This window comes from Poecilia reticulata, chromosome 14 (genome assembly GCF_904066995.2).
Source record: "Poecilia reticulata chromosome 14, P_reticulata-male-v2, whole genome shotgun sequence".
In the NCBI taxonomy this organism is placed as follows: domain Eukaryota; kingdom Metazoa; phylum Chordata; class Actinopteri; order Cyprinodontiformes; family Poeciliidae; genus Poecilia; species Poecilia reticulata.
In genome coordinates, this window is record NC_088843.1 from 22,147,170 (window position 1) to 22,162,106 (window position 14,937).

General features: G+C 41.6%; 1 protein-coding gene across 8 annotated transcripts in view; it reads left to right on the plus strand.

Annotated features, from left to right (window-relative positions):
• Nucleotides 1-2,429: 2,429 nt before the first annotated feature.
• gria4b (glutamate receptor, ionotropic, AMPA 4b) overlaps nucleotides 2,430-14,937 on the plus strand; it is a 90,558-nt gene continuing 78,050 nt past the window's right edge. For 5 of the 8 annotated variants that reach the window (XR_014090786.1, XM_081615205.1, XM_081615206.1 and 2 more), the window contains exons 1-2: nucleotides 3,813-4,047; nucleotides 7,451-7,609. Coding sequence is in view for 6 of the 8 variants with exons in the window: in XM_081615205.1 (XP_081471331.1) it covers nucleotides 3,828-4,047; nucleotides 7,451-7,609 (379 nt within the window). In the remaining 2 variants the exon portion in view is untranslated. Of the gene's footprint in view, nucleotides 2,822-3,812; nucleotides 4,048-7,450; nucleotides 7,610-14,937 lie in introns of those variants that run through there. The other 3 variants (XR_014090785.1, XM_081615208.1, XM_081615207.1) reach the window with 3 other exon arrangements.

Below are 14,937 nucleotides of genomic sequence, written 5' to 3' on the forward strand. Positions count from 1 at the left end.
ACCAACACGTTTCTCCTTCAGCTGCTGTTGATCGACTGGCACTTTGACCTCGTTACTTAAAGGAGACGCGTCCGCTTTTTTGGCAGGAAGAGTTTCTTTTCCTTCCTCTGAGTTCATTAAAGACACCAGGAAAATCTGGGGACGAGCAGAACTCCGCTGGATGTGTGGAAAGCTTCAGCACATTTGGCACCAGGAAGCATCCACAGCTTCACCAAACTTCAGGTCGTTTTGTTTCTTTTTTCCATGAAATCACTGCACATGTTCTTAAGGAGGGTTTTACCAACAGCTGCATTCATCATCATCATCATCACCAGCAGACTCGTCCAGCTCTATTGCAAGGTTATTATAAACTAAAACCAAATAACAGAAGCTGAAACTGAGAAAACGTTTTCATCAACTTCATACATAAAAACAGTCGAAACAGTCACTAAAAACTAACGTACGTTTATAAAACATACGTGACTTATGGATATAATATCCTTCGTTTTTGTATTTGTTAATCTTTCAAGCTGATGTGAAATCGATTTATTTTCTCCACACAAGCAGTTGTTGGTAAATTATTGAAAAATCTGAAATCTGGCTTAAATCTTTTTGTTTTTGGTCATTTTCTGATTTATTTTTTTATTTTTAAAGGAATGGAGAAAGTCGTTTAAACACAAGAGAAAATAACCTTGGAGTTTCTGAGTGAATGTTCAGGACCTCGCCTGTCCCTCAGGGAGTTCCACAGGGCTCTATTCTCAGCCCTCTACTTTTTATGATTAATTTATCACCTCTTGAAGTTATTTTTAGAAAGCATGACTCTGTTTTTTTATGCTGATGACTGCAAAATGTGTTTCCCTTTAAAGCAAAACAGATCCGCCTCTGTTCAGTCTCTACTTGACACCTCAGTGTGTTTCTTTCACAAATGTGTGCAAAATTGTATTCAATTTTGATATATCACTATTCCATTAATGTTGAAAAAACACAATTTTGCAATTGCAATTAAATAAAAAGCACAATTTAAATCACATGTGAATAAGTTTGCTCACTAATGCACCATCAGCCTCCTATTGCTTCCTTTTGTCTTTGTGGTTTTCACCAGTAGTAGCATTTTTATTGCACCCATTTGGTTGGTTCTAAGTTTGTTTTTGAAGTTTTTTTTATTAATTTGGTATGGAGTGAGACATTCCTTCGTGCTGCATGTAGTTATTGTTCTGAGATGAAGAAATTCAGATCAAAATGTTTTGGATTTTTTTCAGTTGGCGTAAAGTCTGGGCTGAATTTCTTCTGTTCAGGATTTTCTTTGTTTTTTTCCTTTGTGGGGATAAATGTCGAAGGTTAGAAATCACTCAGATCGACATGCTCTCTGTGTGGAGCTGCAAACTAACGCCACACGTTCTCATTGCTTTAATTAGGACGTTTTAGAAACCTCAGCGGGGTTTCATCTGGTTAAATAAAGGAGATGAAACGGAAGAAAGGCGACATGAGGAAGACAGACGTGTGGATCTGTCTACGTCTCAGTCATTAAAAAGTGCTTTTATTTTGAAGCTCAAATTATTACCACCAAACAGTCTGTAAACACGTCAAGAATACAAAACAATGCATTACTGATGACAAAAACATCATATTCTACCCTAAAATATTTTAACACTTCAGTGTAAAAAACATAGATCTGTGATGTGTAGAGTGGTAAGAGTGACTTACAGTTAAAACTAGAATCACATGACTGATGTCAACTTTTCTAGGAAACTGTGATGTGTTTTTCCGCAGGACAATGCTAATACAGGTAGCTAAAATAATGTATGGCGCCCCAATGAGTCAGAAGGGCGCCACGCAGGAGGGGGCGCCAAAACGATGTTGGAATAATTATTTCTAAATGTGATTTTCTGTATTGAACATCAGTTTTCTTTGAAAACTCTGGAGAGTCTTATAAAACAGAGAACTCTGACTGAAACGCGGCTCAGTTGGTAAAGACAATCATCCCCGCTCTCCGCAGCATTAACACGATCCAAATTAGATTTTTTTTTAAATCAATCTTATAGTTTTTAATGGTTTTACACTAATTTGTGTGTTTTGCTCGCGTGATTTGAATAATAATACAACATGGGAGGAAAACAAGGGGTGTGAATACTTTACAAACGGGTTCTGGTTGATTTGGAGATTTTTTTTTATGTTAAACTTTATGTATTTGAACAGAAACGTAAAATGTTCGCGGTGTGCTTTGACGGTTCCGTCTGTTTCCGGTCCGTCCATGGGTGTGTTGATGTCAGCAGTTTAGGAAGTTTGGGGTCCCGCTGTGTGTGTGCGTGTGTGTGTGTGTTGGGGGGGTGGGTGGGGATCCCTGTCTCTGCTGCCCCTCCGGGCTGCGCCGGTACCGTAAAAAAAAAAGGCGCATGTGTGTTTGCGGCTGTGTTGCCAGTTGCGCCGCATCCAGACGCGCTGCCCGCCGCTGGCTGATGCCCGCCCCCTCCCCTCCTCATCCTCATCATCATCATCCTCCTTGTCCTCTCCGCGTCGCCCCTCATCTTGGTGCTGTTGTGCGCAAAAATCTCCCGCGCCGGACGGAGGGGACGCAGGAGGAGCCGCCGCCGGAGCGGACATGGATGTTTAACCAGCACGCTGCTCTCCGCAACAACAACACGCTGTTTGCAGATTTTTCTTTAGATTTATTTGGGGGTTTTTCTTTTTAGGATGTTGCTTTTGCCCTAGGAAGGGAGAGGATCTGCTCGATGTTTCTCTTCAGTTAACCACGGAACCAAGATGAGGATTTCTCCCTGTGGCTGGATGGTGTGGATGTTCTCGGGCTTCGCGATGGGAGCTTTCCCCAGCAGCGTTCAGATCGGTGAGTGCGGCTCGCTTGCGTGGACGTCCCGCATGCGGCTGCGGCGGCGCTCGGGTTGCTCCTCCAGGATGCAGTCAGGAGGGTTAATGCGCTTTGTATCTGCGGGCTCAGGCTGCCACTGCAGCAGATCACAGCGGTAAACTGTGACTCTCTCTCTCTCTCTCTGTGTGTGTGTGAGTCCCACTGGTCTCCCTCCAGTTTAACCACTTTGCAGCTCCTGCTGGGAGCGGAGAGGTGACAGCTTTATGGTTTCCATTAGGGAGGGAAGGGCAGCGCGTGACCTCCAGCTGTTGATCACCTCTAAAATCAGAAGCAAACCTTGAATCCTCCGAGAGGAAAAAACCACAGGGAGGCTGGAGGGAAACGACGAGCCGCAACAACCAGAGCGACCCACTGGAGGGGAGAGGAGAGGTCAAAGTTCAGGGTTTGTTGCAGAGCGTCACCTCTACGGCTGCAGCTTTATGTAACCGGTGTGCGCGCGCGCTTGTGTGTGCGCGTCCAGATATTTGCTTAAACCAACAATCAGAGCTTATTACCATTAATTTCACCAAACCGCTGCCAGATAACGCAGCTTATGCAACCTCCGGTCGGCCCAGGCTGACCTGCGCCCGCAACACACGCACCACACGCACACCGCTTCACATTTTACCTGGAGGTCCAGCAGCCTCCGACATCATGACTCTGTGGATTTGGAACAGAAATTAATATTTCTATCAGGAAAAAATGTGAAACATGAGCACATTCTGTAAATTAAACATTTAAAAAATAGGACATATTGGAACAAAATCTAGATTGTTAAAATCTGGATTATTAGTTGGTTGTTTGAGGTCGTCTCTACAGGATCCAGATCTGTAAATCGGCCCACAGCATCACAGGTACTCCACCTTGCATGGAGCCTCTTCATAACCAAAGGAGGCCACTTTATTAGGCACACACCTCATCACATGCTCGTTAACGCAGATATCGGCTCGGCCAATCAAATGGCAGCAGCTCAGTTCGTTGGTTCATGCTGACGTGTCGAAGACGCATCAGAACCAGGAAGAGCCTCTCCAATGGAAACCATAACTCCCAGCAGAACCAGCGCTTCTGCCGGAAAGAACCCACACCCCCTCAGGTTCAGAGAGAGAGGTCTGCAGATGAGCTGGTTTCCGGCGAACCGCTCCGGTTTTTCTGTGCTTTGCTTCGGTCAGAAGATCTGGACCATCAGGTGTTGAGCATCGCTAATGGTCAGTAAGTAACGCTCAGCTGTGAAGCTAACCGGAAATGTGCTGCAAACAACCAACCTGCACCTCGAAGAGCTTAAATATTGCTCTAACTTTAACTGCCGACACAGACTGAACGGCTTCGGTCACTTCATCCGCTGCCATTACTAAGCTGTATCTAACTTTAGCTAAATTACCTAGCGACGCCGAGCCGCCATGATGGAGGCCGGAAGTGAGGGATGGAAGTGACTGCCATTATTTTCCTAAGTTGTTTTATTCATGGCTACTACTTGTTTGAGTTAAGCTAACTTGTCTAGCTAGCTGAAGTAGGTAGCTAGCTTAGAAACCGACCCAAAGTTTCTCCCTTCTGACGTCTTTTTTTGGTTTGATAAAATCACTGACTGCCTGACTTCACGCGGCAGAAAACGGTGTTTCCCCTTACATCAAAGCAGATTTAATACTGTACAAAAGTCTGCTAACCAGTTTTTTCGTACATGCTAGGCTAAATGATGGTAGAGTATTTAGCCTGCATTAATGGTTATGCGTTCCTTCTCCATAATGATGTATATGGTTATTTAATTGTATCTTACTAATCATGCTTATGAATTAAGTTAACATTAATCTTCTTACTTTAAAAAATAAAAGCGTTAACAGCAAATCCATGAATGAACCAGTGTGTCCTCTTTCTTTGTCAAAAGGTTTATGATTAAATCAAATTTGGTTTACATCCTTGTCTGTTTGTGCAGCTTAGTGGCATGTGACCATTTTTACTGTGAAATCAGCTAAATAAAAGTGACATCAGGTACCAGCTGTACGTTTTTCACCAGTTAACAGGAGTTAGCGCTCACCTAACTTGTTTTAAGGTCTGTCATGGCAGAGTGGGTCTCTCTGAAGAGCCTGATGTCACATGCAAAGAGTCGATAAGCAGACTGCAATCCTGAAACGGCTCAGAAAATTGTTGTCATTGTTCCTCCTTCTGCACACCGATTGAAAACAAATTAAAATTCAACCAGAGAAATTAATTAAATTGGAATAGGAATTGAAATTGAGCTCAATGGGAGAAATCCCAGACAGACTCTGAAGGGAGATGAGAATCAAGTGGAATAGTGCAGGAAGGCAATGGCTGGAAAGTTTCTTTTACAAATAAACATTCGGATTCCTTTAAATCTTACATTTAATTTTAAACAACTTAAATTATTTTAATGTATCTTGAGTCGAGCTAACTTGTCTACCTAGCAAATCAAATGTAAAACTATTCTACGGGATTAACTATTGGACGTACTGACATATTTTTAATATCTTGAAGGTGCAACATAAATAAAAGTTTACTTTCATTTTCAGTAAGCAAATCTAATCATTTTAATGACGGTGATAGTCTGTGTTAAATTCCCTTAGTTTGGTTATGCTTTGGGCCGGTTCGGTTCAGGGGCGAACATTTTATTTACATTATAGTTTATGTCTTTTACATTTTTTAATTACTTTATTTTTCTAGTAACGGTTTCTTGGTTGCTGTTTGTCTTCTTGCGTTCTGGCCACAGCATGATGCTGCCACCACCATGTTTTTCTGGGTTCCTCCTAACTTCTGAAGACAACTACTCGTTCCTCTTGGTGTTACTCAGGCGGATCAGAATGAAGTGCTCTAAACACAAATGCACACCGCACTTTTAAGATTTACTAGAGGGTTTCATTTTCTCCCTTTTCTAATGAAAGACAGAAGACAACAGGAGTCGTCTGTGCGCTCAGGTGAAATCTGAACCGAGCTTAAAGACGAGTAAATTATTCTGAGCTTTACCTTCTTCAAAGAGGTCAGCCATGAAAGAACGTTCTGACATTTAGCTTTAAATGACATTTACACTGTCCGGTCCGCGCAAATGTTGCCTTAAGTCTGAATTTAAAATATGAAACAAACCACTTCTAACACCTGTGACATTTGCACAACCACGAGCGGCTTAGTGCAGGTCTCCGTATGAAGATCGAACCGGACTAGGCTGATCTGCAACGCCGGGCTGACGTAGCACTCAGCTAAGAAACAGAAACACTCAGAGGATCCAGCAGGATGCTGCAGGAACGGCATCGCCTCATCCAGCCGAGCAACAAACAGGCAGGGATGCAGAAACATGTGTGCAGGAAGTATTAGACTCAAACTGGGGTGGGGGGGACTTTATTATGAGGATAAAGTCAAAATGACAATAAAATCATAACAATGTGAGGATCAAGTTGTAATAAGATTAAAAAAATAGTACGATCAAAACGTCTTAATAAATCAAGATTAAAGTTGGGATAATACAAAAAATCTTGTAATAATAGAATAGTCATAGAATAGTCTAAATAATATGAGAAATACGTAACACAAGAACAAACAGTTATTACACAAGAAGAAAATCACAAAAAAGTTTAAATAATACGAAAATAGTCATAATGCGAGATAAAAACCACAGAAATATAAGAAAAAAGTCATAAAAATATGAGATTAAAGCCATAATAAGATAAAAAAAACTTGCAATACAACAAAACTGTCTCAAAACCAGAATGAAGTTGTACACCAAAATTCAAAGTAATAAGCAAAATTCAAAATAAGAGAAAAATTTAATTCCAGAAATGATACGAGAATAAAGTTATACGACAAAAGGTGAAACAATCAGAGAATAAAGTCTTAACACAAAGTAAAAATTGTAATAACACAAGAAAAACGTCTTAATATAAGAATAAAGTCATACGACAAAAAAGTTGAAATAACACTAGAAGAAAATCACGATAATACAAGAAAAAGTCATTATACCAGACAAAAATCATACTAATACGAGAGAAAGTTACACAACTATGAAGTCGTAATAAAGGGAGATTTGTCCCAATAGTTCCTACGTGTCTCTCCTGCCGCCATCCGCCTTCCCAGCAGTTGAAAAGCCAGTCAGTTTTCTCCCCTCTGTGGCAGATCCTGTTTTCTCGTTGCTTCCAGTCCATTTTTCCTGCGTTCCTGTGTTTTCATTTATAATTTCCATCATGACGCTGCTGTTTTTCCAACATCTTCCGTCGCTGGTTTTGATTTTTAATCTGAATTTATCAGACTCTGGGGACGAGGCGTTGATTCTTAACTGCTTGTTTTACTGCTGTGTTTGTAATTTTGTTTTTATGAAAACAAATTTAAAAAAAATTAAAAATGATGCAGAGCGTTCTACATGAAAATTGGCTTAAATGATCACAGGAGTCCTTAAATCTCCTCCTCCATTCAAATGAGGCAGAAGCAGATGATTTTTGTTTCCACAGTTTTAGTTGTTTTGTGTTTTTACAGTTTGATTGATTTGTGTTCCTACGGTGTATTTTTTATTTTTTATTTTTTCAGGTTTTACAGTTTGTGTCGTTTCTTTGCTGCTGTTTCCTGGTGGAATGGCTCCGTAAACGGTTTGAATGTTCTCCGTCTCGTCTGCAGGTGGTCTGTTCATCAGAAACACGGATCAGGAGTACACGGCCTTCCGCCTGGCCATCTTCCTGCACAACACGAGCCCCAACGCGTCGGAAGCCCCGTTCAACCTGGTGCCTCATGTGGACAACATCGAAACGGCCAACAGCTTCGCCGTCACCAACGCCTGTGAGTCTTCTACTGATTCAACGCACACAGTAGAAATAACGGGCTGAGAAATGACCGTAACTCTGCTGGTTTTAGCTTCTGTGCTCTGCGCTGTGGATTTAAGTGAGCGTGTAATTAATGAGGCAGTTAAAACATTAAACTTTGTTCTTTTTTGGTTCGAAAAGCTACAGCAAAAAGAAGAGGATTATGTTTTGTTGGAAACAGTTGTGGATTCTCCTGTGGAGTGGTAGCTCTGTTCTACATCCCCATCTTTGTTATTGACAGATGTAATTTCTTTCATTGTAAACACAGGAGGCTGAGATTCTGCTTCTTCTGGCCTTATTTCTCTCTGTCGTTCACATTCAGTCGATGCTGTCCGAGGTTCGAGTTGGCCAGTTTAAGATTAATGGCATGAAAAAAGGAACTTGTGACCTTCCATTGAATCTTTTTGTCCTTTTGTGCAGTGAGCAACTGATTTGGAAAAGTTATTAACATGCTAATTACTCTTCTGATGTCATAGACCGGCATGATGGACTTTAACTGAAAATAACTTTTCTTGTGGCTTTAATTCAGTTTGGCTTGAGTTATTTAAAGCCAGATTAGCCTAAATATGTTGTCATTTCCCTATTAACCTAAATACTGATGTTTTTTGATACAGAAAAACTTGTATATCTTTATTGTCTCATATAAAAAGTGCCATTGTGATACATGAGATATGTTAAAACAAACGTGATCAGTCAGCTTATGACCTACAGTTTACTGTCTTAGCAAGAGCTAACACCATTATCAGGAGATAACACCAATAACTAGAGTTAATATGAAACCAAAACAGTTTGGCAGATAATAAATGGTCTCTTAAAGTGACAATGAAGCATCTTTTTCACAGTGTTTTGATCTCCATGCTAACATCAATAGCTTGAGTTGGAAAGTGAAGCTCTGCTTTCCGATTAGCATTTCCAAACATCAGCAGCACAAACACCAGCTTTAATGACCGACTCTCTCTTCTTCCTCCATTTGGTCCTCCTCGTCTTCTTTTCCCCTCATCATTTCTTCTCTACCTTCTATTTCAAAGCGCTCTGGTTCAAATGGATCATTACTCAATGCGCAAAGATTACTCTTCTTTCTGGACGCAGCTGCAGGACCAGAATGCATTGCATCGTAAACAAAATGGCGACGTTTGTGTGACGATATTTTAGTTAAATTCATAAAAACTTAAGAATCAGCTGTCCACTGTTGAATGCTGGATGCTGGTTTCCTGTTGAAAACCAGGATCAGTCAGACTGGATGTCACTGACCGGGTCTGAAGAGACTTGCTTTGAATTTTCTTTTAGGTGCTTGTGGCTGAATAAATAAACTGGGTAATTTATTTATTTATTTTTTTCCTCACAGTTTTACTAACGCTGACGGATTTTTGCTGATTCTGTTTGTGCATCTAGCATTTCAGGAACATCGCGGTGTGTTTGGTTAAACGACCATCTGCTGCTGGAAGTCACAGCCATAAAGTAAAGAGTAAAATGGATAATTACGGGTATATTATCGGTGTCCTCCACCTCCCCCAAACAGATTTAGGTCTCTGTGCTTCCATCAGCTGAGTACTGATGACGCGGCGTCAACAGCTGAGCCATGGTTGCCGACGGCGACAGGAAGACTGTCCCACACCGCGCCTGGGTGTCCTAACCGCAGCAGGCGGGGATGTTCTCCCTGGAGGAGCATCATCGTCCCTCTCTCACCCTGCTCACTCTGTCAGCGGCTGCAGGACCATAAAACTCCTCAGCCTGATGTTCCCACTATCTGCTGTTTTAAAAAATCAATGGCTAAATTAAGCAGAGAATGAAGTGGCTTCATGTTGGTGCATGGCAGGCTGCAGGCAGCTGGGTTTACCTCGGACAGGCAGAACGGGCCGTCTGGCCGTTGTAACTCAGCTCATCCAGATGGTGATGAACAGAGCAGAGGAAGCATCTCCAGTAGCAGACAGACATGAAAACCTCTGAAGACACTGAGCAAAACTTCATTCCAGCTAGATTCTAGCGTTTGTCTTGGTTGTATTTACCCAGAATGCCCTGCTTTGTAGAAGGATTTTCAGTCGTCACTTTGTGTCAGCAACCGCTGTACTGTACATGTCTCTTTCATAAAGAAAGCAGGATTATATTATTCCAACTATTTAAACTATTTACAATTACGCAAATAAAATGACTTACAAAGTTGCCAGGTTTTATTTTCAGTACCGTTCAGTATTTTGTACTTTTGATTTCTGATAACTTCGTTTACCGCCTGCCTTGGTGGCTGCAGCTGTATGTTTGTTTTTTATGTGAAATTCATGGGAGTTTTTCTGTAAGGATGACCAAGCACCGTAAGAAAACCATGTGTTTTTATTTTGACTGGTCAGAGAAACTGAACCAGAAGCAAATTCCCTGCAGTCAAAATGACTCCTTGGTTTTTCCTGTCGTTTATCCACTTAACACGTTTGGGTCATTAGGACACATCTTATTCACTAATGTCTGTTTGGTAGCATAATTTTATCACGCTATAGCTAATGTTAAAACAGTTGAGGGTAACCATGGCTACCGGGCCAGTTTAAAGGCAGGTTGGCTCTTTCTGCAATCAGATTGTACAAAACCTGGCCATTATAAGCATCTAATCCCTTTATGCTTCCTGCTGTTGGAGAGGTGTCAGTCGAAAACATTCGGACCGAACCAGAGTTCACTTCAACCGAACCGAGGCCACGGTTTGTAGATGATCAGCATTCACACCTTACCAAGCGAACCGGACTCTCTAGGCTAACGGACCGGAGTTGGATTCAAGTGAACTGGACTGGACTAGTGTGAATGGACCTCAACCTCCTCTGGATTTCCTTCTCGTATCATTTAGTTTCCAACCATTTCATGTGTTCTCGTGTAACTTTCTTCCAAACACCTGAATGTTTGAGATTTTTGCATGTTTTGAGATCCTCCTGTTGGGAGTTTTCCAGTCTTCCATGCTCAGACCCTGAAATGATCTGGTGAAAACGCTTTGCCTCCACAGAACGTTGCGCTGGCTTTTCCACTTCCCACTTTAATGGCTCCACATCCACTGAAAGTTGGTCTGCAGCTCATTGATTGGCCGATCCAAATCAGAGCAGAATTACATGAGCCAATCAATGGCTGTGATAGCTCAGGGTCAGCTGGGAGTCTGAGATCGAACCCACACGGCTTGTTTTCACCCCCAGCCCTCCGCGTTACATTTCACTGCATTTCTGCTCCTCGGCTGCTGCTCGGCTCAGCCATCAAAGCCTCTGTAGATCTGGATGTGATCAGGGCAGTAGAGGGCAGGCAGTGGGTTGGGGGGGAGGTGGTGGGGTGAGGGGAGGCTGCTGTCAGGGGGGATGATGGAGATAATTGGTGGGAGGAGGAGAAGGACAAGCTAGATGTTCTCCGTGTCGCTGATAATCTTCCTGTGGACGCAGACACAAATGATTTCACACGTGTTTGATTTATAACTCGGTCCACTCTGAGGTCGCTACGCCTCTAAAGCAACCATTAATAAACACAAACGCTTTCATCTGCATCAGTCTTTATTTTATTAAGGAGTTTCACTCTGTTTGTCGCTGCAGTCAGTAAACAGGAAGGAAAGATGTTGCCTTTCAAAATAAAGGAAGCACATTCAGAACACCTCCTCTCAGAGGAATATGGATGGATGATTCGTTGAATTGGTTTTTGGTTGGTTTGTTGGTTGGTTGAGCTGACTGAGCAGCCTGGCTGCCTCATGGTGCAGCAGAGAAACGATCAGTGACTCTCTGTAAGGCGGCCGGTCTGAGAGAGAGTCGAGTGTTTTTAACGTAAATGATGTGAACAGCTGGAGGAAAGAAGAGTTTGAGTCACAATGATCATTCGTTACAAGCCTCAGACATTCTAACAGGAAGCTGGCCAACATGGCCGCCATCCTAACAGGAAGCCGGCCAACATGGCTGCCATCCTAACAGGAAGCTGGCCAACATGGCCGCCATCCTACCAGGAGGCTGACCAACATGGCCGCCATCCTACCAGGAGGCTGACCAACATGGCCGCTCCTGAGAGAGCGAGTTGCCTTCGTCTCATGTGCCCAGTCTGAGGCCTGATGATTGCCGGGCAGGAACGGGTTAAGGCATCCCTCTTCTGCGCTGCCTTGGCCTCCATTCAATCGGTGACATCTTAATGTGCGTTGAGTCATTCATATTCAGCGTGGCGCTCTGACTCACTCCACATCCAGACAGCAGGCAGCCACCTCTGCTCCTGCGACGAGCGCGGTTTCACGTGAACGCTTCCTCCCTCCGTCTCCTTGGCCTGATGTCAGCCCTGCTGGGCTTGATTACTTCTCCTTGTTCTGCTGTTGCTGGCCTTTAAATGGCCGCAGCTCGCGCCCCATTCGTCTGGAGATGCCTCCGCTTGGAAGGAAACGCTGAGGCCTTTCGTCACTGGCTGCCTCTGTGTGAAACGTTGGGATCTGGAGAAAAGGAGAGGTCTGCTAATGAGAGATTAATGCAGTGAAGCAGCAGAGAAGCAGGAATAATGAGCAGATGAAAGGAAAACCTCGCAGAAAGACAAACATGTCTTCACAGAGGAAGTTAGGACTTCACTGTCTGTCTGATCAAAATGAGCCAAACCTGTCTGCTCCAATTCAATACTTCTTTATTGGAATTGTGGTGCTGAGGTACAAACCAATGTGTTGGGGTCAATACACTACAGAAATACAAAATCCTACCAAGTATTTTTGTTTAGTTTCTAGTGCAAATGTCTTGGTTCACTAAATGAGAAAAACTAACTTACAACTTTTCAGCAAGAAACAAGAGGTTGTTTTACGTCAATTCCTTAACATTGATGAAAAAGTTCTTGTTCACACTAGTACTTTTCATCTGTCTTGAGGAATTATTGACATAAAGCAACCTCCTGTATTTTGTAGAAGTTTAAAGGAAAATGTGTTTACATGTTTTGATCTTTCAGGATTCGTTCACTTCATCACTAGTTTGTTAATTTACTGACTAGAACCTGAAGAACCTGGAAACCATCTGCTCTACACTAAACAAGGTGAATGCACAGATTTCATTTTAGATAGAAGCCGTTGGCATTCTGGCATTGCCACCAAAAACAATCAAGATTAACAGTGTTGATTAAACCCGACATCATTTACTTTCACGCTGCGGCCGTACGTTTGGTGCCGCCTTTATCTCCGCTTCTCTAGTCGGTGTGTGCAGCTCTGCTTTCCGTCTGTTCCCTTCGTTGTTCCTCCGCCTCCTGGTCTGAGGTGCTTCCGGACGGGTGTGTTTATGCGCAGCAACTGTTCAAGCTATGATCGTTCAGATGATTGATTTATTCTTACAGCCAGGAGGGAAGAGTTGAAGAAACGGCTAACAGAGTGAAGATCCCTCTGTGAAATCTTCCCGCGTAGAAGCGTTCAGACTGCAGAATAATTTAGCATCTTTTAAATCAATCAATGTTTATTTATTGACAGCTTTAACACGACGGCAACACAAAGTGCTTCACATAATATGATAAAAACCGGAGGCCATGAAAAACAATCAGCTGAACTAGGAGTAGCTGTTGTCAGAAGGAGGAGCACTGAGAGGAAAGCATGAAGCTAAAACCTCGGTTTGTATCACAGGATCACTTTAATATTGTCAGCTTCATTTTCCTAGCAGCAGGGGGGAAACTTAAGATAGTATCAGGGACAGTCATGATACTATCAAATATCAGTATAAATATTAAAATAAAACAGATAAACTAAGTGATGAACACAATGCCTGCTTACATTTGAAGCTTATCTGAATAATATCCTGACAAATAAGTTTTTATCTGTCGAGCTCAAATTCACTAAGCAGTGGGTGATTTGGAAAGCAGAGAATGTCTTCTTAAAAATGCTTAGCACCAATAATTTGTTTCATCCTGTTTTTGTCTTGTACTGATTGGCTGCCAAACCAGTTGATAAAAGCAAAAATGTCAGAGAATTAGAGAGAAGGGGTTAGGAAGACCTAACCCTTTTCTACGAAGCATCGAGTGCTGAGGAGTTTGGCTGACTAATATCTAGAGGAAATACAACACGGATTGGCTCTTATCACTTTATTAGCGGTCAGAACGTTTACAGATGTTTCTGCGTCTGAAGCATTGCGCCTACCTGTCCATTCAATAAACAAGAATATTACTTACTGAAAAGTCCACTTATTTCAGAGACCTTTTCACGAAGTGATGCATTGTTTACATCCGGAAATTTTGCGTATGCGCACAAGGTAGGAAGACAAGAAGATGATTCTTTTACTTTCCATCAATGGCCATGCTGCTGCGATAGATAAATTGTTAACTGAATGAAACCTGGAGATATAAGAATGATTAATTTAGTGCACTGCTCCACAGCAAAAAGACAAAACAACTCAAAACCACGTTTTTTCTCGTTGTCATAACAACTGACAACGCCACTAATGTATCAGGATTCAACACCAAAAACACTCATTTCCCACACAAAGAACAGACCATTCAGTCCATAACAATTTTTTTATGTTTTAAGACTTGATGTTTATTTTGCAAATATTAATAAGTGATTGATGTGGAAATGAACTACTAATAGATTAGCTAATTTAAATCTCTGCTCTACTGTTGATTTAAGAGATGGTAGATCATCTCCAAATCTGTTTGATTTCACACGAATAATTTGGAGTCACTTTCCACTGAAAAATCTGCAAATATTTAGTTTTTAATCATGCAAGAAATATTACCAAACTAAGCTTCATTGTCTTGCATCCTGAACTGGAGACAGTTATTCATGCAGAGCTCTGTTCTTTCTTTATTAAAGCCAGTTCAAACATGTTATTTTTATTAATTTCTTTTGTTTTCTATGTGTTGTTGGGTCTCTGATATCTTGAAAGGTGTTTTATAACGTTTTATGAGTTTAAAATGCCTGTAGTTAACCAATTATCTCATCAGAGTGCAACTGTAACGTATTAATATTTAATGTCTACATTTAAACGTGTGAAGCTGACTTGCAGAGATGGTTAAATGTAAGGTGATGTGCTGCTCGTCAAGTATTTAGTCTAATCTGGCCTGTTCACGCGTCTGTCAGCTGCTTAGAAATAACAACAAAAAAGCCACAGAAATTAGTTTTTCACTTCCAAAATGTTTTTTGTTTGTAGAAAACAAATAAAAAGGACAAACATAAGAGGTAATTGTTAAAAGTATAGAGCAGTAAAAAAAATTACTTCCTAGATATTTCTGTTTTGTTTTGGCTTTTTTCCCCCTCCCTCATCAACCAACAGCAGAAAAGAAAAGAAAAGCTTTTTTTTTTTTTTTAAGTCTTCCAAGTCCTGAAGGGTAAATTAAAAAAAATTGTTTCATGACATTTTTGTCTCA